We start from the raw sequence: 24,701 nt of genomic DNA, 5'->3' as shown, positions 1-24,701 counted from the left end.
ATGTAATACTTAATTCTTATTTATTTATTTATTATTTGAATGAGTAAATTGTTGATTGAATAGTTGATTTGTGCTGTTCAAAGTGTGTGTGTGTCTGCAGTTATGGAGAGCCTAGTACAGGTGCACTGACTGGGTCAGAGCATCTCCAAAACTGCAGCTCTTGTGGGGTGTTCCCGGTCTGCAGTGGTCAGTACCTATAAAAAGTGGTCCAAGGAAGATAAAGTGGTGAACCGATGACAGGGTCTTGGGCGGCCAAGGCTCATTGATGCACATGGGGAGCGAAGGCTGGCCTGTGTGGTCCAACAGACGAGCTACTGTAGCTCAAATTGCTGAAAAAGTTAATGCTGGTTCTGATAGAAAGGTGTCAGAACACACAGTGCATCGTAGTTTGTTGCGTATGGGGCTGCGTAGCCGCAGACCAGTCAGGGTGCCCATGCTGACCCATGTCCACTGCCGAAAGCGCCTACAATGGGCACGTGAGCATCAGAACTGGACCATGGAGCAATGGAAGAAAGTGGCCTGGTCTGATGATTCATGAGTTCAAGGTGTTGTCCAAATTCCCCAGATCTCAATCCAATCGAGCATCTGTGGGATGTGCTGGACAAACAAGTCCGATCCATGGAGGCCCCACCTCGCAACTTACAGGACTTAAAGGATCTGCTGCTAACGTCTTGGTGCCAGATACCACAGCACACCTTCAGAGGTCTAGTGGAGTCCATGCCTCGATGGGTCAGGGCTGTTTTGGCGGCAAAAGGGGGACCTACACAATATTAGGCAGGTGGTCATAATGTTATGGCTGATCGGTGTATACATATATAAAATGTACAAATATTGTTTCTCAGTGTTTTCCAGTAAATGCAATATGGATTCTGTAAATAAAACAAAAAAACTAATAAAACAATAATGAATGATTAACATGACACCTCTGGTGCTGTTGCTGGAGGATTCCTTCCTTGGCTGTTGGCCGTAGTGAAGGACTTTGTTTGAACCAGAACTACTGTACTGTTGACAGGGTGTAGTGCAATGCAGCGTATTATAGTATACTACAGTATTAAGTAGTGTACTTTAGAGAAGTGTAGTATACTGTTTGACAGTGCTGTAGTGGTAGTGTACTAGTGTGACTGTGCAGTGTTGTGTAGTGTAGTGTTGGTGCAGTGTAGTGCACTTTGAGGGGAACCAAGGCAATTGAATAACAAATCGATCAGACAAGCAGTCCAGCAGTCAGCCTCTACCAGGCGGATGACACCAATCCCCACGGGATGCCCAGCCCAGGGCCAAAGACACAGCCAAGAAGGAGGGGCTTGTGCACCTTACACTGTGGAAACTGTTCATACCTCAGTCCATAACTCCGACCACAGCACTGCCAGCCCCACAATCCCAAGTATTAATTCAGTTTCTTATTCGTACATTTGTTCTTTCATTTCCTTTTCTTTTCCATTTGTCGTATTTTTTAATTCTTTCTAGCTTTCCTTTCTTTCACTGTCTTTTTCTTTTCTGTCTGTTTTCTTGTTCTTCCTTTATTTCCTTCTTTCTTTTAAAACAAAAAAGTATGAAATATAGTTATAGTACAGTATATATACACCAGAAGACTCCCTGTGCCCCCTTGCCGCTGCCCTTCCTCCAGAGCCCTCTCCTCTTCCAGCCTCGCCCCTAAGTGGTGGAACGACCTTCCCACTGAGGTCAGAACAGCAGGGTACCTGATCACCTTCAGGCGATTACTCAAGATACATCTGTAATGTCACACTTTATAGAACTATGCTTCCTTATACTCCTGCTTACCTTGCTAACTCTTATTGTTTCACATTTCGGCCATGGAATGTAGTTTAATTAATCATATAAGGGGAAAAGACAAAGATTTCAGGAGTTCAGTGAACTTATATATTTTATGTTTATAACAGTGTGACAGGATGAGGTGTGCACATGCAAGGGAAGGTATGATGTCGCTGGCAGGCTGTGCTGAAAGTGCTGTATAGTACCATTGCACAGAGAGATAAAGAGAGAAGCGCCATCAGAAAAGTGAACTTAGTGTTTAGGCTACACATTCTTATAAAGCTGAAAGCTGCTTGTGGAAACACTTGTGGAAACACTTGTTCACGCACCACATGCATGCATACTGTTAATCTAGTTAATCATACAATGGAACCGCAGTTATGTCTGGCCAACTAAATGGCCTGCAGGCCAAGGTGAGCGAATGAGGCAGTGGCGAACTGTCAGGGCCTTCAAGGTATTCAGAGAAGGCCCTGGAATCCTCAGATGAAAAAATAAAAAAACGTATGTGATTATTCTATAAATAAAATAAAATTCTGCCAACTTGTTTCTTGCACTGCGCATTTGAATGGTTTTGTGTTGGGAAAAAATGCAACCAATTAGATATTTTACTATGGAGTCTCTGGGGAGAATATCTTCCATCCAGGGTATTCTATTTCCTCGATAGAATTCCCTGACCATTAAATGGAATGAGAGCGTACGTTTGGATTGACAACTTGATCAACCAATCATATTTGGATTTGTAGCCAATGGGCATATTATTTCAGATTTCCCGCGGCTCCAGGGTATTCTAGAAGACCTGCTTACGTCACGAGACCTAGCTTAGTGTTGCTAACTAGCGATTGATAGCCGACATCGAAGATGGCAGCAGGTGGAGATGATATTGACACAGTAGGGGAATATGATATTGTCACGGATTTATTCTCAGTGCCCTTTTCAAGACGACCGTTTAATGAAAAGATGGACATTGTTAAAAAAAGGCCGCCCAACGCCCGAACATCTCCATCTCAATCAACATTCAAAAGCGGGATATGTTCGCCATTTTCAGGCTAGCAACTGGGAACGATACACTTGGATAATAGGCTCAGTTCGACAAAAGAGGCTCTACTGCTGGGGGGGCTTGTTTTGGGACCAACAAGGGTGTGTGGAATTGGAAAGGCAACAATAATCTTAGCTGTTTAACTAAGGCTGCACAAAAACACCAAAACACAGCAGGATGGATTTCGTCTTCAAGTGAACGTCATTGGTGAGTGAAACTGTTTTTTTTATTGCTGGTTTGGCTACAGTGTTGCATCTCGTTGAACTGGTTGCATTTTGTTTCCACACACTTGTTGAGTGATTGTTGTTCATAAAGTGACTGCCTCCGTGACGTCCGATAGTGTGTGTGTGTGTGTGCCCGCGTAACTAGAACAAACGCGATTTTCGAAGATGGAGCAGTAAAAATTATATTTTGCCTAAAGCGGAAAAATGGCCAGGGACGCCCCTTATTTTTTGTTAGTGATTTTTTTTTTGAGGGGGGTGGAGGTATAGAAGGCCCAGTCCTGAAAGGCACGATTCGCCACTGGAATGAGGGAATGTGTGTCAGTTTTGTTCATTGCTGTGTGCACGTTCTGAATTTAGTGTTGTCACAAGCCTGCAGGACTACTTTAAATGGCCTAAACTAGTTTTTTTTTTCTACTTCTGTAAAATGCACCACGGCACTGGATTATATTTGGAAACGTTTTCCCAGAGCCCCACCTACAAGGTGTAATTACATGTCCCGTTTGGTGAGCACAGCTAAAGTAAGCAAGTTAAAGTATGTAAACTGCACCTAATCCATCACATCAAAAGTTACCTGTTGGAATGGGAAGTAAAATCGATTTCTTCAGTGGCGGGATTTTACATAATTTTAAAAATTCCACTTTCTCTTGGAGCAGCTTCTACGGCAGTCATTGGAGAATTTACTAATAAGGATCACAGGATGGACTTCATTTACAAATGAGGTAAGAAGTGGTGCATATTTACAGAGCTTGGGTGTCTGCTCTGGCCCGCTGAAGCCTCATATGTTGGGGTGTGGGCTTTGCAAGACCCCCTTATGCATGGATTCATTATGACATGAAATTGAGGAAAATAATTGAAAATTAAAATGTAAAAAATCATTAAAATATCCAATTATTTTTAAAACTGAAATGCAACGCCCGCCTTCCATAGTTAGCTGATTAAAAAAGTTATGTTGAGTATTTAAAAAAATTATTTTTAAGTAGATCCATTCTGATTCATTATTTTAACAGCACATTTATATAATTTTAATGTTCGTTTTGTCATGTATGAAATCTATCTACATAAATTCAATGTATTTATGACCCCGTTTAGCACAAATTGTAGCAAGGTATAGTATAGTATAGTATTGCATATTATAGTACAGTATAGTAGAGAAGAGTATAGTGGTGTTGTATCCTACTGTAGGTGTCCTGCCAAAAACAAGAGAACAGAGAGAGAGAAAATGTTTATGTATGCATGTATGGATTGATTTACAAGAATATATATTTACAGCAACACACCTCGGGGCTGCTAGGAGTCACAGCAGCTCAGACTGAGGCAGTGCAGGGAGCAGTGTGGGACAGTGCTGTATGGACTGTAATCTAGTATAAGGACCAGATTGGAGCCAGCGCTGTGTTCACTATAGTCTAGTAAAGTGCAAGGTGACGTTGAACTCAGGAACAATGCAGGGGAGAGCAGGTAATGTGAAAATGGCTAGACCCACATTGCTCCACCCCCTGCCCCTCCCCAGGTCCACACTGCCCCTCCCCTTTCACAGACTCACACTGCCCATCCCCCTTCCCCTTCCCCACCCCCACCCTCTGCCCATCCCTGGACCCCTCCCCCTCTTCCTGCAGCGGACACAGAACCCTAGGCCCATGAGGTGGCCTGGGAGGGGGCCGTGGCCGACCTTCAGGGTCCTGGCCAGAGGTGACCCCTTGATTAGAGCCCCTGGTTGCCCCCTGGGACAGGCACCGCAGCCCTCCAGCCTCCCTCAGCGCCCCTTTGGCCGATTTTAGGATCCTGGCAGCAACCACAGTGTCTGGTAATACACTGACCCTCAGACCCACAGCTGCTACTCGCACTGCCACCCTGCCCACTTGCTTCACTGCCTGCCTCACTGGCACTCTGTCCACCTGCCTCACTCCTTCCCACACTCTCTCCCTGTCTACTCCCCTCACTGCTTCCTTTACTGCCTCCTTAACTGCCTCCCTGTCCACTCCCTTCATTGCGTCCCTCACTGCAACCCTCACTGCCTCCCTGTCCACTCCCTTCACTGCAACCTTCACTGCCTCCCCCACTGCCTTTCCCACTGCCTCCCTGTCCACTTCCCTCACTGCCTCCCTGTCCACTCCACTTACTGCCTCCCTGCCGATCCCCCTTACTGCCTCCATTACTGCCTCCCCCACTGCCACTCGCACAACATCTGGGACTCGGTCTGCCACTATCATCCCAGCCTGAGGCACAGCTGGGATCTCCAGGATCTAGAGGGAAGAAGAGAGTGAGACAGGGACAGCAATTAAATTCCTTACTGGATTCCATTACCAACATTAAAATCATGATTCTTGCAATTATGATTATTTTAGGGGTGGGTGTACCTGCAGAAAATGGGCATGGTCAGTGCGGAGTGCTAAGTTCTCCATCCTCTGCCACCCTCGCCCGGCCCCCAGACCCCTTGCTGTGGCCCCCAGTTCCTCTAGCAAATGCCCACTGTCCCCCAGCACCGCACACACATGGCTCTGAGAGATAGAGAAAGAGATAACACTGTGTTTAATTTAATGTCAGGTATCAGGTGTCACTCGAATTTAATGTCAGGTATCAGGTGTCACTCGAATTTAATGTCAGGTATCAGGTGTCACTCGAATTTAATATCAGGTATCAGGTGTCGCTCGAATTTTGTATCAGGTGTCAGGAGTCACTTAGTTTTTGTATCAGGGATCACTCAAAATCAGTGTCAGGTATCAGAGTGTGTTTTTTCTGGGAGTTAATTGAATAGACAATCAAATGGCTGAACTGTCTTTACTGTTATTTAATTGGTTACAGGAAATGTCAATCATTTGTATTACAGTGTATTCACTCCATGCTGATTTTATAGTCGATATTTGTGTTATAATACAATTATTTTTGGTAATACCACATGTTAAAATTATCCACAAATGTCTTGTGAATGCCTGCCTTGGTTCCACTCTATGGTTATTTGGCTTGATTGACATTCCTTGTAACCAATGAAATAACAGTAACAGTTCAGCCATTTGATTGGCTATTAAATTAAGTCCCAGAAAAAACACACTCTGATACCCGACACTGACTGAGTGATCCCTGACACAAAAACCGAGTGACTCCTGATACCTGATACAAAATTTGAGTGACACCTGATATTAAATTCAAGTGACACCTGACACCTGATATTAAAATCGAGTGATACCTGACATTAAATTCGAGTGATGCATGAGAACTGACATAAAATAAGCATGAAGCTTGATGCCAAATAAGACTGACACCCAATGGGTGATATCAAATATGAGTGATAACTGAGGACTGATCGCTAAACTTACTGAGGGCTGATCGCAAAACTAAGTGATGCATGACAACTGATGCTGAGGAGTGAGGATGTCCTAATAGGTACACAGTACCAGGGGTCTCCAACAGGTCGAGATACCAGTATATATAGTCACCTATGAGTGGCTCGCTAAACAATTTTGGAAATACATGTACACATTTAGCCAGGGCCGGCTCGCCCATTGAGCAAGTATGCACAACCACACAGGATGACAAGACTTTGGGGGCAGCGCCATCTCCAAGGTTACAAACCTGTCAAAATGAAGATCGTGTCATGTATGTCCAACATCCTAAAGGCAAGTAACCAATCAGAAGTATTATATAAGTCCTGCCCCGGGAGCAGTTCTATCCTAACAGAGTTGCTTTCCGAAACCTCGCTTCACTGATTGGGTCACTTACTTCGGGACTAAACTGAGTGACAGTTAAGAGAGCCTTTGACTGGTTAGAATTATTTTAAAGAAAAAGCCGGGAGAAAGAAACACTGACATTTCGAAACTTTGTGGAATGAGAGATCGGCTGAAGATCTTCATCTGGAAATAGTTTAATATGAGTTAAATATAGCGATCAAGTGCAGTGTGAATGATGTGTACACCATTTGATGCATTCATAATCACCAAACAGACCCCAGTGTGGCTTATGGGGGTCCAACCCGCACCATTCCAGTGGCCTTGAGTTTGTCCCATTTAATTCACTGATGACACTTGACAGTCATATCGGTTGCACCATGGCAAGTGGCGAGCACAGCTTTTCAAAACTAAAGCCGATTAAAAACTCCTTTCACTCCACAATGACTGAGCAACAACTCAATGACAACAACAATATCTATGGGGCATGAACTGGCTTGACAGCTGGATTTAACAGAGTCTGTACATGCCTTTGCAAGAGAAAAGCTGGGCTGGTCAACTTTCATTAGTGGTAAAAATATATGTTTGCATTCTTGCTGTCTGGTGAATGTTTTGGGTGGAGTCAGATCTGTGCAAATTAGAATGATGACGTATTTATTTTGTCTATGCAGATATAGATAGAACTGAGCTTGAGTTTTATAGAGTCAAAGACGTGATTACTTTGTTTAATCACCTTTCTGGAACGGTGTGTCACAGTTTCTGAGGAAATACCGGTAGGGGCAGCGAATAGTGCCATGGCACAGGGTGCATAATTGGCCAGGGCTGGGGCTGCATTTAGCCCTTTACACACTGGATCCGCTGATGCACCTGATTTTTATGTGCGTGGAAAGAGAAAAAAAAACTAGTATGCATTCCGTATCCCACCTTGATCATTGAGGCCTTCATTGTCGTTGGAATCAAAACGAGTTTGATTCGATCCAATTTCACGTGCATTCAAAATTACATTGACCAATGAAAAACAATAGGAAGACGTGCATTGATGGAAAAGCTTATCATCTGCTTGTCTAACCACTAAGAAGTATACAACAGAGCAAATAAACATAGACAGAACATATATGGCAAGCTATCGCGGAGAAGCAGGACACTGATGTAGCTAGAATTCTCCTAGAAAGTGACTTACATCAATTACAACGATTTGCATTTTCAAATAAACAGTATAATGTTGAACTGTGCATTCTGCTTTTGTGTCTTTGTGTGTGATTAGTGTTTTCTTTTTTACATCATTGTAAAAAAATATGAAAAGCTTCTTATTTTTTCACTAGCCCCTTTGCAAACTCAAAACAATGGGTGACAGAGCCTTCAGTAGCACTGCGCACCAACGGCTGTGGATAGCACTTAATAGGATCTCTGTTAGTTGCTAGTTTTTAAATCCTCTTAGTGATTCTTTATTGCTTGTTCCAATGTATTGGCTTACCTGCCTGTTGTCTTGCTTTCTTTGGTTTATCTGTATTTTTCCTTGTGGTCTTAGTTGCTACAGCTTATTGCCTGTTTTGTTTTTGCTGTCTGTTTTGACTCTTGCTGGACTTGTAGCACTCTGGGTATGAGAAGAGTGTGTTATACATACAATGTATTATTATTATTAATAATAATCATAATAATACTATTATTATTGTCATAGTTGAGGAGGTAAAGAAACAGTAGGGTAGTTTGAGAAACACACTGGAAAGGCTGTGTACTTGGTGCGGATCCAATGTGCCATGTTCTTGATGGAAAACTTTTCGGATGACGGACTACAAATGATATATCAGATGCAGATAAGGCTAATCATATTTTGTTCACTCAAAACAAATCTCACAAATCAGACACGCAAACACCCAGCTACTATCCAATCAAATCTACATTTCCATTATCTCACTCCTGATTAGTCAGCATTGTTTAAAAATGCACAACATACAATATCTGCCAATTAATTTCCAGCAATATTTGCCAACATCAATGTCAATATGCACATTGCGCGAAGTCTGAACTCGAGAAGAGGAGGTGGATTGCTAGCACCAGCTGAGGTAATGTTAGATGTGTCTTAGATGTGCCTTTAAATCTGTGCATGCAGTGTCAAACCACGGATGGTGCGACATCTTTTATGTAGCTCTCATATTAAAAAGGTTGGAGACACCTGTAATAGTATTACTATAGTCCACACATTACTGTATTCCCTGTGAGTGTGTCTGTACTGCAGTTACCGTGAGTGTCCCCCTGGCCTGTCTAAGGTCTCCAACTCCTTTCAGATTCTGCCCTGGACTAGCCGATGAGCCAGTTCCAGCTGCCTCTCTCTATATATATGAGAGAGAAAGAGAGAGAGAGAGAGAAACGGAGAGAGATAGAGAGGGTTTAGTGGGGGGCACCCTGTCCTCACAGGCATCTCCAGTCTGCTAGAAACAGCTTCCCAGAGACATGCATGGGACAAGAACAAGACGCAGCAAATCAGTCTGTTTGTTATAAAGGGTTTTACAGTATTTGCTGTACAACACTTCAATTAATTGTTGATTCATAATTAAAAAATCATTTTCATTTTGTCTTATTTCATTAATTAATTTGTTAATTAAATTAATTAATCAATTTATTTATGTAATGTGCAATATTGTTGTTGCTATATGCGTTTCTCAAAACTCAATAACAATTTCACTTTAAGTATTTCCTTTTACCGTCTCCTCTCGCTGTTACGGTCTCACCTGAGACAGCCGCGACTTCACCGCCCTTGGCAACTCCCCCGGCCCGGTCGTCCTGTGGGGGCTGACGGACAGGCGACATAGGGGGCAGCGGCGCGGGCCGAGGGGTTCCTGATAGCGTTGACTGCAATCCCGGCAGAAGCTGTGTCCGCAGGGAAAGGACACCGGCTCCCGCAGCTTCTCTTGACACAGTAGGCAGCAAAACCGCTTCTCCGACACCGGTGCATTCCCGTCCGCCATCGCTGAACCCCGGCCCTCTCCCCTACTCCACCGCGGTCGCTGCAGTGCTCTCTGCGGCAGGGAGCCTGAGCCACACGCCGGACTGTTTGTTTACTTTTCGCTGGTGCGTGGTGGGCAGGGCGTGGGGCGGGGCTGTGGGAATTGACGTAGAGAGGGCGGGGCAGAGACAGAGAGAGCGAGAGAGCTATAGGATATGCCAGGACCGCCTACGTCAGCGTGGAACGTACGGTGGGGCTCCATCTTGGGAGAGAGGAAGGCTTGCTGTGCGTGTTTGTATTGTAAGGTTTATCTGACGGTGTATCGCATTTTTTCAAGTCGAATTATTTTATTATCATTTAAAAACGTTTTTTCTTCTCATTAAACACTTTAATTAAAGTCCCACTTTCACCCTGGAGTGTAGTTGCGCACAAAGTAATACGAAACCCTGAAGTTAATACAATACAGCATAAAACAATACAGTATAATGCAAAACAAAAGCAGTAGAGTACAATCCAATATAACACAGTGCAGTACAGTACGGTACAATACAAAACTCAATTCAGTAGAATACAATACAGTATAGTACAGTATAATACAGATCTTTCTGAACTATGTGCAATTAACATTTTTTCTTGGTTTGTTTATCCATAATCAATAACGGCTCCATTCATTTGTTTATGTATTCATTGAGCTTTTAAAAAAAAAATATTTGTATTATTTATTTGTTGATTTATTGTTTTTCACTCTTGTTACCGAGTGAATTTCTCAAAACACTACACCCTGTCAAGGGAAATGTGTAGGAAATGTGCATCAGTAAAATGCTGTTGCCCTCAGCTATGTGTGGTACACTGTGCAATAGGCTACTGTAGTACAATTAGCTGTACTATAACACTATTATAATACTATACTATTCTTTTCTATACTATACAATACTATACTATATATTGTGTACAAATATTCCGCATTAATGTTGATGGAATTACCGAGTTGTCCCACTAGAGGACAACAGACTAGCGGAAAGAGTCGAGGAAAGCCGAGTCGTACGGCAGAACCAGAGGCCTATTCGTATCCGCAGTACGGAAATAATCCAATATGTCGGCGCCCGTATCTGAAGACAGGTCAGTTCCGCCCAAGATGGCCGCCCAGAGGCGAAGTTTGGTGCACAGCGTAAGAGCCTTTGATAACATTTCTGCTTTCCGGACGTTTTTGAGATTTTTGTAAATTTTGATTTGGGGATTTTAACAAACGTGTAGAAATTATATTGTACCGTTTGTCAATTTTAAATGTTGAATTCGGACAAAAACTTAAAAGTGCTGTTTGATTATTGTGCGGCAAGAATGTAAACACGCAATTTAGTTGCGGTTTATAAATATAAACATACAAATGTCATTATTTTAATGTGAGAATGCAGGATAGTCGAATCGAACTCCATTTCAGTTGTAGAAATTGTCCGTTTTTCGTTGCGTGTCTGATTAGGTATTAGGTTTGTTGTCGGTGTACTGATGTACTGCAACTGACAATATTAATATTAGCCTTATATACTACGTGTACTCAACTATTAAACAGTGCTGTACGTAGTTACTAAAGAAATGAACTACGACTTCAGATTAATACAATTGATGTAGTAATAATAATAGCCTAGTAGTTGTAACGACAACAAGTCTAATTAAAATAATAATACATATTTTAATATGAATGCAGTCGTTTTCAACTGTATCCAGACACCGTTGAACAGTACACTAAATAAGACAATTGCTTCACTTCAGTTCTTAGATCTTTCAATTTATTATTACTGTACTCTTTAGGTTATTTATATACAGATGTTGTGTATCTGTGTTAGTATCCTAGACTGTGTCACTTCGCTAGTCTTTCTTGTGTTTAAGAGTTCCAGAGCATGGGTGTGGTGTGTGACTGTTCTAGAGTGACTGTGTTGGTTGGTGCTGTTCCAGACTATCTATGCTATGGCAGTGCAATCAGTGCATCAGTGTTGTTGTTGTTGTTGTTGCAGCTAGCAAATCAGGATTTTAACAAGTGGGAGAAATTTGCATTTAGAGGCATCTGACCCCAGATTTGGTTGCAGTGTTGTACATTCACAATGTGGCGTTGCACTACACTATTTTACATTGACTATGTATATCTATGTTTCTCTGTGTGACTCTGGGTCTGTCTCTCTCTGTGTCTTTCTCCTTGTCTCACCGCATCTTTCTCTACACGTGCATCTGCATCTCGGTGTCTTTCTATTTGTCTCCATTCTTGTCTTGCCATGTCCCTCTCTCTCTCTCCATGTGGGTCTGCATCTCTCCCCCTCTCTCTCCCTCTGCATCGCTACGCCTGTGTGTCACCCAGGGGCAGCAGCACAGCTGGACGGACGACCTGCCCTTGTGCCGGCTGTGTGGCGTCGGCACGGCACCCAACTGCGTGTACAGCGCAGATGGCAAGAGCACCCAGACGCACCCCAACGAGGACGGGCACCTCTGCTTCCGGTGAGACGGGAATGTGGAGTTGTAGGGGTGGAGAGGGAGAAGTGAGATGGGGTAGGTCTAGTGCTTCAGTGCTGTCTTCAGTGGGCAGCTGTGAGAAGCGGCACAATTCGGCCCTGCAACCATTGCTGATGGTTACTTCAACACGCTCTCTCTCTCAATTAAATTCAAGGTGCTTTATTGGCATGCCATATATAATTTATTGTATTGTACGAAAGGAGATATAAATGATGAATAGAAAAATAATGTGTGGAGAGAAAGAAAACAAACTCTCTCCCTCTCTCTCAGTGGGGATGACGGCCTGTTCCTCTATGGGGTTTTCAATGGATACGATGGCAGTCGAGTATCTAGTTTTGTGTCTCAGACCCTGACGGCCGAGCTGCTGTTGGGACAGCTGAACTCCAGTCACTCGGACAGTGATGTGAGGCGGGTCCTGTTGCAGGTAAGGGAGGGTGGAGGGGGCCGCTCTACTGAGCACCACAGACCCCGCTGAACGTTGAAATCTTATCCTCACTCACACACAGTCTGTCTGTGTGTTGGGGTTTCTCTCTCTTGGTCTCTCCCTTTTTCTTTCTGTAAGTATATCTGTGTATCTCTCTCTCTCTCTCTGATTGCAGGCGTTTGATGTGGTGGAGAAGAGTTACTTTGAGTCTATTGATGATGCCCTGGCAGAGAAGGCTGACTTGCAGGCACAGCTACCCGAGGTACTTACGCACTGATGGAGTGAGATTCTTATGCAGAAACGTCCGGACGTGTCCGGCCCCAGACGCTTAAACGGGTGTTTCCACTGCCTAAGTGTCTGGACGCATCCAGATGCATCCGTGTTTTGTGGACGGTTAACAATCTGGTGCTAGACGTGTCCGTAAGCATCCGTCCCGCCCACTGAGGACATGATTCGCTTTCAGGAGCGGAGGTGTGCGCTTGACTTGGGAAGAGACAGGGAAGAGATCAGATACATTGTGTCGGAAGATATAATATATAATAAGTGCCAAGTGCGATCACGAAGAAATTGCAGTTTTATTAGCAGCATGAAGTGAAATCCATGTACAGACTGCTTACAGTTAATATCCGAGTGCATTAAAAACTTGGATTTCACAGGACCGGTGCAGTGCTGTGACTAGTTAAAAATAAACTGAAGGATAATAATCGGATCGTAGCAGCTGATTTTATTAATATTTTATGAACAGCTGGCTGGTGTTTCAGGCTGTGTTTTGTGAATGGTGTGCAGGACAATCCGTAGAGACAAGCAGTATGAAGACGAACACGATTCAGTTAACGTGTCCCCATTTACAAGATAAATGAATGCATTAATGAATAAATACAGCAGATCTGGATTACCCTCTAAAACATTAAGGACTGGTTTAATAAATGCGTCCATGACCGAAACGTGCACACTTTAGTTAAATTATAACCTGCTATATTGTAGTTGAATGAATAATCGTGAAACGTGTGTATTTTGTTTCAACTGTAACTTGCCCTGGTTAAGGACATCTGTTAAGTAAATTATAAATAATTCAGCAAAAAGTGTTGTTTGCAGTTACAAATCTACAGAAAGAGTAATAAGTTAAGGGAGTCACGCTGTGCCGTTTAAAATACATATACTAGCACAAATGATGACGAGAATAATAACAAAACATATTTGCTATTTAGTATTATTGTTGCACATGAAAACGTTTTCTTACAGTAATGCGCGTCGGAATATAATGTTGTCTATACACGTTTAGCTCTTCCTAATATCTCTTAACAGAAACATGTATTTATTACGCTGTCTTCAATCATGTAAAGCAGAAAGAATAAAACAGACACAAAAGTCCTGTCCACGTCAGGCTGTATCACTCGTAGTGTTGTTCTCTGTCTCTGTTTTTAAAATGAAACACAAACCAAACCCACAGGGATGGCACTGCACGGTCGCTTAAGCCAGTGGAACCGAGGCATTACTGATTCACGACTGATAGACTCACCCACTTACTGACTGACTTACTGATCTCTACATTTCTCTTCCACCAGGGGGTGCCGTTTCATCAGCTCTCCCCTCAGTATCAGAAGAACTCAGAACGTCTGAGGGAGCTGGAGCAGGAGGTGTCAGGGGGGGCTACAGCCGCTGTGGCACTGATCCTCAACAACAAGCTCTACGTCGCCAACGTGGGTACGAATCCCCTATACTACACTATACTATAGTCCACACAGCACTGGCTCCAATGTGTATGTCTGATTCTGTTTGACCAGTTCTGCTCTTCCTCTTCCCCCTTTCAGGCAGTAATCGTGTGCTGCTGTGTAAGTGCTCCAGTGACCGGCAGAACCAGGTGAGCCAGATCGGCTGTCCACACACAGTGGACAACGAGGACGAACTGCTCCGCCTCGCACAGCTGGGTAGGAGCTGCCCTCCTCTCTCCATCTCTCTCTCTCACTCTCCCTCCCTCCTTCTCTCTTCATCTCTCTCTCTCACTCTCCATCCATCTTTCTTCATTTCTCTCCCCCTCCCTCCCAGTGCTGTAGTTTGAGGGCATACGCAGGTATATACTGACTCCAATCAGGCCGCTGTGAGTGGTATTTGATAGAAAGCAAATGAGGAGTGTAGGTGTGTGATGTCAATAACCATTAGTCTCTCTGCTGCAGTATGAGGCATTGGGATCAGGGGATAAAATTAACTTTTTTGGCCTGTAGACACTGTGTCTGGAAGAAGGAAAAAACTTACCAGCCACTTGGTATTTTTACCAGCCAAAGGTAAACATCACCAGAAATGCATGAGGGTGCGTATGTGTCGTGAACATGTTAAAACATTACATTTATTCAGGTAATGAATCAATCACAATAACAAAAGCTAATCGCATACCTGTATAGACTCTAGACAGATGTGTTTGAGGGAAAAGGATTTGGATAGAAGAAACATGCTCTCACACACTGTTTCTACTTGCAAGTGTTATAAGGTCTTTGACCAAAACATCGCATTCTATTGAAATATAACACTTGTAAGTAGAGACTGTACGGGAGCCTTGTTTTCAAATGAATCAATCACATATGCAATAACATGGCAGCTAATGGGGATCTGTATAAACACACTAAACAAACACATGAGAAGGGGTGTTATATGTTGACACATTGTCACTCTTTATACTCCTCTTCCTCTTCAGTGCTAGTACCTTCTCGGAGTTTCCACCCATCATTAAAAGTCAGTACATTTCAAAATATTTTCTTAAGGCCCTTAAAAGTAATTAAAATGAATGTTGTTGTCATTAAAAGTAATTGTTTATAAGCTACAATGTAAAAGTCTCTTTCTCTCTCTCATCTGCACTCTGACCACTGCTCTCGCAGCAGTGCATCATCGGACAACTGCCGAGAGAGGTCCTTTGGATTGGGTAAAAAATATAATCTCTAGGGATGATGACAGACAGTAACGTCCTTTCCATTGGTCAATACCATGCCTATCTTCTGCAGATGCACAAACGCCAGCAAAGACGCAATGTAAACAAACCGCACATAGTTCTCTTCAGCTAGATCTCAGCAAAGCAGCAAAACATACATGTCTCTATCACAAATTGTTACACAAAATGTAAAAATGCATTATTAGAAGACGTATGGAAATGGCATAATAACGGCAGACCTGTCAACTCTCGTATTATTGTTGCCTAACATTATCACAACTTTTTATTGTCACAATTTCAAATTAACGATAAAGGTTGTGACTATTTGTTTATGAAGGAATATTTTGCAATTACATCTGTAACTGACTGACCAATATCTTTTTCTTTTTCAATTTTTATACATTTTCATTCAATTGCCAGTTTTGCAATGTGAGCTGCAATGAAAATGCCTTAACATTAGTCTACATGCCGTCTACATTCGGAAATACAACTGTGTGCTCGAGTTACAGCAAATAAAAAATAATAGCAATAGCTGGCTGTGTATGTAAAATTAATGTGTTTGTTGCTCTTCTTTCTTTTCCTGTCATTGCTCATTTCACAGAAGGGTGTTTGGCTTCTAGGTGGGTTAATATACCAGCTGTAGATTTGTGGTAGTTTATTGCACTGCACATATTATACACTTATGTGCTTCTCTGTAAGGAAGCCATGGAGTGCGTTGTAGTGCAGATTTCCACACATTGCAAAACAAAGTGCAAAAATACAGTTCAATAAAGGCATCAATCATTACAAATTCAATTTACATAAAACATAGCAATTCAAAATATGAACTTCTAATTTACAATTTACACAGGCAAGTACAGTAAGTGAGGTCCTACATCCTGGACGGTAAAAGCTAAGTGCTGTCAAGATGTAGGGTCACAGTCAAGGGCTACAGGAAAGGGAGCAAGGAGGAAACAAATTAAAAATGCAAGAAGCATAATAACAATCTGTGAAGTGCTATCTGACAGGGGTTAAAAGGACTAATATTATAAGTACTGTCTGAAAAGATGTGTATTGAGTAAGTGCCGGAATGAGGTCAAGGACTCTGCTGTTTTGACTTCGGTGGGAAGGTCGTTCCACCATTTAGGGGCCAGGGATGAGAAGGAGCGGCTCTGGAGGAAGGAGAGTGGAGAGGAGGCAGAGTTAGTCTTCTGGCACTGGAGGAACGTAGTGGTCTGGAGGGAAATGTATGGAGAGACGAGTGACTGAAGGTAGCTTGGTGCAGTGTGGTTGAGACCGCGGTAGGTGAGGGTCAATGTCTTGAACTGGATGCGTGCCGGTATCGGCAGCCAGTGGAGGGATCGGAGCAGTGGAGTAGCGTATGCGAATCGGCGCAGAGAGAATACCAGACGAGCCGCAGAGTTGTGGATGAGCTGGAGCGGCAGGTAGTAGTTGCAGGCAGGCCGGCCAGGCGGGAGTTGCAGTAGTCCAGGCGGGAGAGGACCAGTGACTGGATGAGCAGCTGAGTTGAGTATTCGGTGAGGAAGGGACGGATTCGGCGTATGTTGCTCAGGAAGAATCTGCAGGTGCGTGTCAGCGTAGTGATGTGCTGGGTATAGGAGAGCGCAGGATCAAGCGTGACTCCTAGATTTTTTGCGGAAGAAGAAGGAGAGAGTGGTGGATTCCAAGGGGATCGAGATGGGGAGGTCAGCAGAAGGTGAGGAAGAGTAGGGGGAAAACAGGAGATCCGATTTGGTGAGGTTGAGCTTGAGGTGGTGTGAGTGCATCTAGATGGAGATAGCAGACAAGCAGGAAGAGATACGAGAGGGGATGAGAGGGTCAGAGGAGGGAAAAGACAGGAAGATCTGGGCATCATCAGCATAGAAGTGGTAGGAGAAGCCATGGGATGCGATGAGGGGGCCCAGGGAGCGAGTGTAGAGAGAGAACAGGAGCGGGCCCAGGACAGAGCCTTGGGGTACACCTGTGAGGAGAGGTTGGGGGGTGGATGAGGAACCTCAACACGTCACTTGGTAGGTCCGGTCGTTGAGGTAGGAGGAGAACCAGGTGAGAGCAGTTCCAGAGATTCCAAGGTCAGCGATGCAGGAGAGGAGGATGGAGTGATCAACAGTGTCAAATGTTGTGGAGAAGTCAAGGAGGATGAGGATTGAGGAGAGGGAGGCCACCCAAGCACAGCTGAGGGAGTTAGTGACTGCCAGGAGAGCCGTCTCAGTGGAGTGAGCTGTGCGGTAGCCGGATTGCAGAGGATCAAGGAGTGAGTGTTGGGACAGAAAGTCAGAGAGCTGACGGTGGACCACCCGCTCGAGAGTCTTTGAGAGGAAGGGGAGTAGGGAGACAGGGCGGGTCCAGGTGAGTAAAAAGTCAGTAAGTCAGTAAATTTACAGACAAAAAAAATAAAAAATCTAAAATCATAATCTGTGAGCAAAAATGCAATGAGGGACATTTGTTGTATTTTTTGGTGAGAATTTTCTTGGTCCCTTGCTTTAAACAGCTTTATATTCTGCAGCAGACATCCCATTAGCAGACTAGAGCTCACATGCTCTCCAGACCACAGAGGGATAAGGGGTGGGGGGGGGTCAGCAGTGGGAGGATGGACGGAGGAGTTCTATCTGCCCAGAGTGTGTTTGATTATTTTGTATTGTGGATTGCCGTTTGTTTTATTGGCATGTTTGCTTAATAACTTATCATTAAATAAATATTGATTTAAAAAGTTGCTGTTTTAGACCCTGTATAAACATTTACATCCCTAAGTAATCATTGGCATCCTTGGCACTTAATGACATGTATTAAACAAAGCAGACTTTGGGCACTCCAGCCAAGAAAGCTTTGCCATCCCTGGTTTAGAACATTGATATTGATTGTAAACTGTAATATGGGTTGAGGTTACGGTTACTGTATGTAATGTAATACTGTAATGAGATCAATGTTTAAACGTATGGCTTGTATGTATTTGCCACTTGATGCAGAGCAATAAGTAGCAACTCTTTGACCATGACTAATGGATAATTAGATTAAGAAAATGCATTATTTTTATTTGTTGATTACCATATTTGGTTGGGGCGGAAAAAGGCTACTTATTTTTTGTCAAATCCCAACAGACACAGACTGTCTCCTTACTCGTCCTTATCAATAGCTTTTGATATGCTATTGATACAAGACTGGTAAGCAAACTGTGTCCTTATCAACCTTTTGTTCCTATTGATACCAGGGACCCCACCTTTGCTCAGCCATCCGTGTTTACCTTCTGTGAATTAGGACAATACCCAAGAACATTTGAGGAGTTGACTTTAAACTTTTATCATGGTGGAATTTGCCCAGTTTCAGCAATTGCATTTTTCCTTACAGTCACCACTACAACATTGCTCTCTCCTCTCTTCATCTATCTTTCTCCCTCCCTCCATCCTTGTTTTTTTCTCTGCCTCTCATGCTCCCTCTCTTTACTTTTTGTGTATCTCTCTCTCTGTCTGTCTCTCTTTCATGCTTTGTGTCTCTGTCCCTGTGTGTTTCTGTGTCTCTTTATTTTTGTTTCTCTCTGTCTGTCCCTGTGTCTCAGGTCTGGACGTGTCTCGGATCAAGCAAGCTGGAGTTCTGTTGGGTCAGAGCAGCACCAGAAGGATCGGGGACTACAGAGCCAAGTTCAACTACAGTGACGTGGAGCTGCTGAGGTGAGACTGAGGCCCAACAACACAGGGACTAGCCCACACAGTACAGTATACTATACTATAGTCTCCACAGCGCTGTCTCCAATCTCTCTCCCTCACTATCCCTCTCTCCGTTAGTGCGGCCAAGTCTAAGCCAATCATCGCCGAGCCTGAGATCCACGGAGGACAGTCATTGGATGGAGTGACTGGGTTCCTCCTCCTCATGTCAGAGGGACTAATCAGAGCGCTGGAAGCTGCCCACGGTCCTGAGCAGGCCAATCAGGTGAAGGTTTCCAGTCCATTGGACCCCCCCTTTCTCCCCTACAAGAATTGAAGAGTTCACTCAATCTCCTTTTTCTTCCTCTCTCTCTCTCTGTGTAGAAGATGGTGTCAATGCTGACAGTACACTCTCTCCCTCTCTCTCTGTAGGAGATGGTGTCCATGGTTGCCGCAGAGCTGGCTCAGCAGGGCAGTGTGAGCGCGGCTGCTCAGGCTGTGGTGGACAGGGTCCGGCGACTGCACCGTGACGCCTATGCCAGCGGCCGCCCCCCCCACGGCCCCTCTCAACCCCGTGGCCAATCCCTGCCCCCCCCCCACTGTGGGAGCCACGAGGACATGACCCTGCTGCTGCGTACACTGGGGAACAGCCTGGACACAGCACTGACCCCCACACAGGGTGAGAGAAAGAAAGAAGGGGGAGAGACCACACTGATCCCCAAAAAGGGTGAGAGATGGGGCGGGGGAGGGAGAGAGAGTTTTTTTTGTGTGACTTTTTGATCCCCTTTATTTATCAAAAAACATTTTTGAATAATCCATAATCCAAACAATACAGATTAAAATGTGCGATAAAAACCCTCAACAACCGTATCCAATATAATAAAAAACTTAACCCATTACCCTATTAAACCCCCCAGATCATCATTTTAAAATAATTAAACCTCCCTCTTCATATACTCTACACATGATGTTCCCCACACTGGTGAAAGTGCCCAGGTCAGTAACAAGCCTGTAATACACACACTCAGCCCTCAGGTGCATAGACACCCCCCCCCCCCCCCCACCCCCTCACTAATAGCTGTGGCTCTGTCACCCTTTATCCTGCCATCTTATTCTTCCTGGTTACTCAGCTTTGCCTGTCCATAAAGAAAATTAATCAGACTCTTTGGCAGAGTTGACTTTGACACAAAAATTAAAAATGCCAGAGTGAACACTATTCCCAACCTCCCACAAAGCTCCCCCAGCAGACTAAACAGTCAAGCCAGCAGGCCACTCTGCCCAAACAGTGTACAGAAAGAACATGCCCCACCCACCACAGGATCCAGGTGTGCCAGGTGCCTATTGGTGGATCCTCTTATGGACTGGCAGCTTATACAGTGTCCTTCAGTTTATTACACTATTGTGAACATTTGTTAAATCTCCCCTCCATTTTGAGTCTCCCTCAATAAGTAAAAATTGGCAAACTTTTACGCACACTGCGTACGATGCCTTCTTCTGCACTGAGTGTACTGAGGTAGAGCAGCAACCCCACTCCATCCTGCTGCTCGCTCCCTCCCTGCTGGGATCAGTGGCCCCTGCTCTCCCTGCCCACTGTTAAAATACTCTGTAAAGAAGCGGGCAGCGCTGCAGCCACTGCATCCAGGAACTCCTGTACGCAGCGTACTGAGCAGATCCCTGTAACTACCAGTGCCCACCCTGACAACCTGGCACACACCTTCTCCACCCCCCCTCCCAGTGCTTCTGCAACTCATCAAAATCTCCCCCAATATTGCCCCAGAGCCTGTGATAAAACTGTGCAGGCAGCCCATCTGTGCCCGCAGCCCGAGCCAGGGACGGCCACGATGAGCTTCTGCAGGCTGAGCACACTATCCAGCTCAGTTGCTGTTTTAAAAGCTTTGTACCTTGTGCATCAGAGTCCTCCATCCGATACAGGTCAGTGTAAAACCTGACCACCTCCATCCTTATCTGCCTAATCTGAGCCTTCCCCACCTCCCACCACTGCCTCAATGACTCAGACCAGACAGAAATCACTGAAACTGGCACAGAACCTGGTCCCTCAGCAGCTTTAAATTAAGATGAAAACATGATCACTTACACACATAGGATGAATAATGAACAATTTAAAACTGTTTCTCACTGCTGTTTCTATATAAAACATATGGAGCCTGGCAGCACACACCATGTCACTGCGCACTCTGACCTGCGTGTACTGCCTCCCCCCTGTAAAATCAACAGTAGTTTCAATCGCCCAACAGCTGTCCAGCTCTCAGGGTCACTGGGCTGTGAGACCTGTAGTACTTGTCCAAACACGGCTGCCCACTCAGTCCCATGATTTGGCACATTTGATATTACTGAGCTCAAACTTACAAGTCTACTCTTACAAGCCTTCCTTTTACAACGTCCGTTACCGATCAAATATTCGTTCTCTTCTCAGTAGAGAACACCAGCTCTTTTCCCCCCATCTCTGGTGATATTAATAGAGCCCATTTGTAATCGTATCATGGTACTAGGAAGAAATAAAGGATTAGAAGAGGAAATAAGAAGAGAGTGTGTGTGTGTGTGAGTGAGTGAGTGAGAAATGCATGACATCTATTTCTGTATTGAATATATTCATATTCATAAACCAAAATGGGTTTGAAAGGAAACAATCCCTCAGTTCTTTAAGTGTAGACTTTCATCTTTAATTTGAGGGTAGTTACATTCAAATTGGGTGAACGGTGTAGGAATTACACCCATTTGTATATGTGGTCCCCTCAATTTTAGGGGCTCAATTGTAACTGGACAAACTAACATATTCATGAATTAAATTGTGAGTTTCAATACTTAGTTGCAAATCCTTTGCAGTCAATGACTGCCTGAAGTCTGGAACAGGCCTGTACTGCAGCTGTCTTTAGTTCCTGCTTGTTCATGGGGCGTTTTGCCTTCAGTTTGTCCAAATACCTAACTGTATAGAGCGAGTGAGTGAGTTACCAGGACCTGACACGACCCCCTTTTCTCCCTCCCCAGGTGGCCGTTTCTACCCTGTGTCGGTGCCCTACTCCAACAACCAGTCCACCAGCAAGACCAGTGTCACCCTGTCACTGGTCATGCCCTCCCAGGGGACCCTCATGAATGGCAGCCATGCCCCCCCATCCCAGGACGAGACCACACCCACCCTGACCAAGTGAGTGTAACAGTGTGTGTTTCTATGTCTGTGTGCATCTATTTATCTTTTGGTCTTTACCCGGTCTCCACTGGCCATTTTTTAGGTGCACCTCGGTGTGGCCAGGATGTAACCGCACATCTAAACTTTGTTGGCAGTGTTTCCATTCATTGTCGTGAAGTTCAGCTGCCCTAGGAAGTGAATCTGAGACACCAAAGGTCAAAACGCATTCCAGCACACTAGGCATTGTGGGATTTAGTGTTCAGAAACTGCAGGCTGAAATACCTTAAACATTAAAGTGAAACATTTTTACGATATCTAACAGATTGTATTATAGGATGACCAGATATTCAAAAGTAGAAACCGGGATGTGACCCTTGGATCGCTTAGTTATTAATGGACTCTGGGATCCATAACTTTTTCACAAATTCAGTATCAGCATTTTTGTTCTCTTTTTTCCTGTAAACCCTACATATGCTTAATCAATGTCGCTACATAATCACACATCGATAACAGCATGCGCGGCATCAATATTTATTTTGTATTGGATTCCTTTAAAAAAATACCTTGTCCTGACACCGTAATTAATGGATCAGGTGGTGGTTGTATTAATCGCTAATTTTTCAAGGTAGTGATGTATTTCTACAGTTGGTAAAGCATCTATACTCGGATTTCCATTCTGTTAGTAGGAGTAGGATATACATATAGTTTACGTTAATGAGGGTTTACAATATAATTAAAATATTTGCTTCTTCATGCTATTGATCACTTAACAAACATGCCTCTGTTTTTGAGATTTAATATAATTAAAATCCAGGACGTATGGACACTATAGTCTTTCATGTTTGCATGTATATATACAAAAAAGTGAATGTATTTTGTCACGGCACTGTATAGCAGTCCAATGCAGTCCTTTCTCCAGCAGGATTTTCACGATCTTTTCAAACACTGTTAAATGTCTTACTGTTCCGAGCAATTGATCGTGTGTTGCACTTTCCGATCGTACATTGATAACAGCTCAAATGTAATAGTCTTCCCATGGTAAACATACATATTATTTCTTGGGAAACATTTCTACCATATCTTTGGCATCGATAGCGGCTGCCATTACTGTAGTTACAATTTCAAAATGCAGTGGTGTGGCATCTGGCTACGTAAGGGATGTAGCAGTACGTGCCCCAGACCAGTTTGGGACTCAGCCGGTACGATGTACGAAACTGTGCCTACTGAATCTAGTTCAGGCACAGGCATAGGTGTAGCTGAGCTCCAGTGGAAACGCCTGGACTCGAATGGCCACGCTGAGGTGTACCTGAATGTGGCTAGTGGAAACAGGGCATTAGTCCGTGTGTGAGAGTGAGGAGGTGTGCGTTTCAGTCTCTCTCTCCTACCCATCCCTCTCTCTCTCTCCATTAATGACCCTCTGTCCTGTCACCGCCTCCGCTCTCTCTCGTTCTCTCTCTGTTCCTGCTACCCTCCCTCTCCATCTCCATCTCACCCCTGCATCTCTCATTCTGCCTTGCAGTCAGAGCCCCACAGTGACCCTGCAGTCGTCCAGCACACATACCCAGTCATCCAGCTCGAGCTCGGGGGACGGGGGCAGCCTGTTCCGACAGCGGGGCAGCCAGGCAGCCCAGCCTGATGAGACCGGCCGGGTCGAGCCCTACGTGGACTTCACCGACTTCTACCGGCTCTGGAGCGCAGAGCACAGCGACGGGCCTGGGGGCGGGGCGGGGGCCGGGGGGGTGGGAATGCTGGGGAATACTTTGGTGGCAGCGGCTGGATCACACTGAGGGAGGGAGGGAGAAGGGTATGGGATAATGAGGGAGGGGAACAGCAGTGTTAGAGGGAGGAAGGAGGGGAAGATGGGAGGTATGTTATGCAGATGGAGATCAAGGAGAGAACTGGAGAAGGGCGGTAAATAGATAGAGGGAGGAAGGGGTTACGAGGGGCCATACTAGTACAGAGAGGCGGGGGGTGGGGGAGTCTTTCATTGTGACCTGTTGTGTGTGTTTGTGTGTCTGTCTGACCTTAAATAAACCTGAAAATGAATTAACTGCCATCTGATCTGTGTGTGTGTGTGTGTGTGTGTGTGTGTGTGTGTGTGTGTGTGTGTGTTTGTGTGTGTGTGTGTGACTGCCCTGCTCCTCCCCACCCCCCAGGGGAGGAACATTTCCAGGGGAACACCTGCTGTTCCTTCAGTGACTGGCTCCCCCTTTGATGAAAAGAGAAAGCAATCCACTTCCAGTTGTAGAGACAGAGAAAGAAAGAGAACAAAAAATAAAACCTTTATGGTACCTTGACTTGTTTATCGAAGTCAAAAATCATCCAGAGAGAGATGCATGGTCAATCAAAAGGAATTTATTACGAGGAACTGCATGGAAGAGGTTCAAGAGAATCTCAAGAACAGTCTCAAAGTACAGGCGCTTTTATGCAGACCAGGTGTGCAGC

The 24,701-nt window shown here is 44.4% G+C and overlaps 2 protein-coding genes across 3 annotated transcripts; one reads left to right on the top strand and one right to left on the bottom strand.

The window, feature by feature from the left end:
* Window positions 1–4,460: 4,460 nt before the first annotated feature.
* Window positions 4,461–9,737, bottom strand: LOC136751878 (uncharacterized). Its single transcript, XM_066707632.1, has 4 exons — window positions 9,419–9,737; window positions 8,930–9,019; window positions 5,385–5,525; window positions 4,461–5,270 (listed from the first exon to the last, which is right to left on the bottom strand). Exons 1-4 carry the CDS (start codon window positions 9,653–9,655, stop codon window positions 4,461–4,463), a joined length of 1,278 nt encoding a protein of 425 aa, XP_066563729.1. The 5' UTR covers window positions 9,656–9,737.
* A 990-nt stretch (window positions 9,738–10,727) lies between these two features.
* On the top strand, window positions 10,728–24,312 carry tab1 (TGF-beta activated kinase 1/MAP3K7 binding protein 1). 2 transcript variants are annotated; one of them, XM_066707156.1, is made up of 11 exons: window positions 10,728–10,801; window positions 11,981–12,117; window positions 12,403–12,556; window positions 12,732–12,818; window positions 14,122–14,260; window positions 14,368–14,484; window positions 19,027–19,138; window positions 19,253–19,397; window positions 19,544–19,790; window positions 22,118–22,274; window positions 23,776–24,312. In XM_066707156.1, exons 1-11 carry the CDS (start codon window positions 10,769–10,771, stop codon window positions 24,041–24,043), a joined length of 1,596 nt encoding a protein of 531 aa, XP_066563253.1. In that variant the 5' UTR covers window positions 10,728–10,768; the 3' UTR covers window positions 24,044–24,312. The 2 variants fall into 2 exon arrangements, with proteins under 2 accessions (XP_066563253.1, XP_066563252.1); XM_066707155.1 differs by having other exon boundaries at window positions 19,544–19,838.
* Window positions 24,313–24,701: the final 389 nt, after the last annotated feature.

This window comes from Amia ocellicauda, chromosome 6, assembly GCF_036373705.1.
Source record: "Amia ocellicauda isolate fAmiCal2 chromosome 6, fAmiCal2.hap1, whole genome shotgun sequence".
In the NCBI taxonomy this organism is placed as follows: domain Eukaryota; kingdom Metazoa; phylum Chordata; class Actinopteri; order Amiiformes; family Amiidae; genus Amia; species Amia ocellicauda.
The sequence above is the reverse complement of the archived record's forward strand: the minus strand, read 5'-3'. Positions and strand labels throughout refer to the sequence as shown.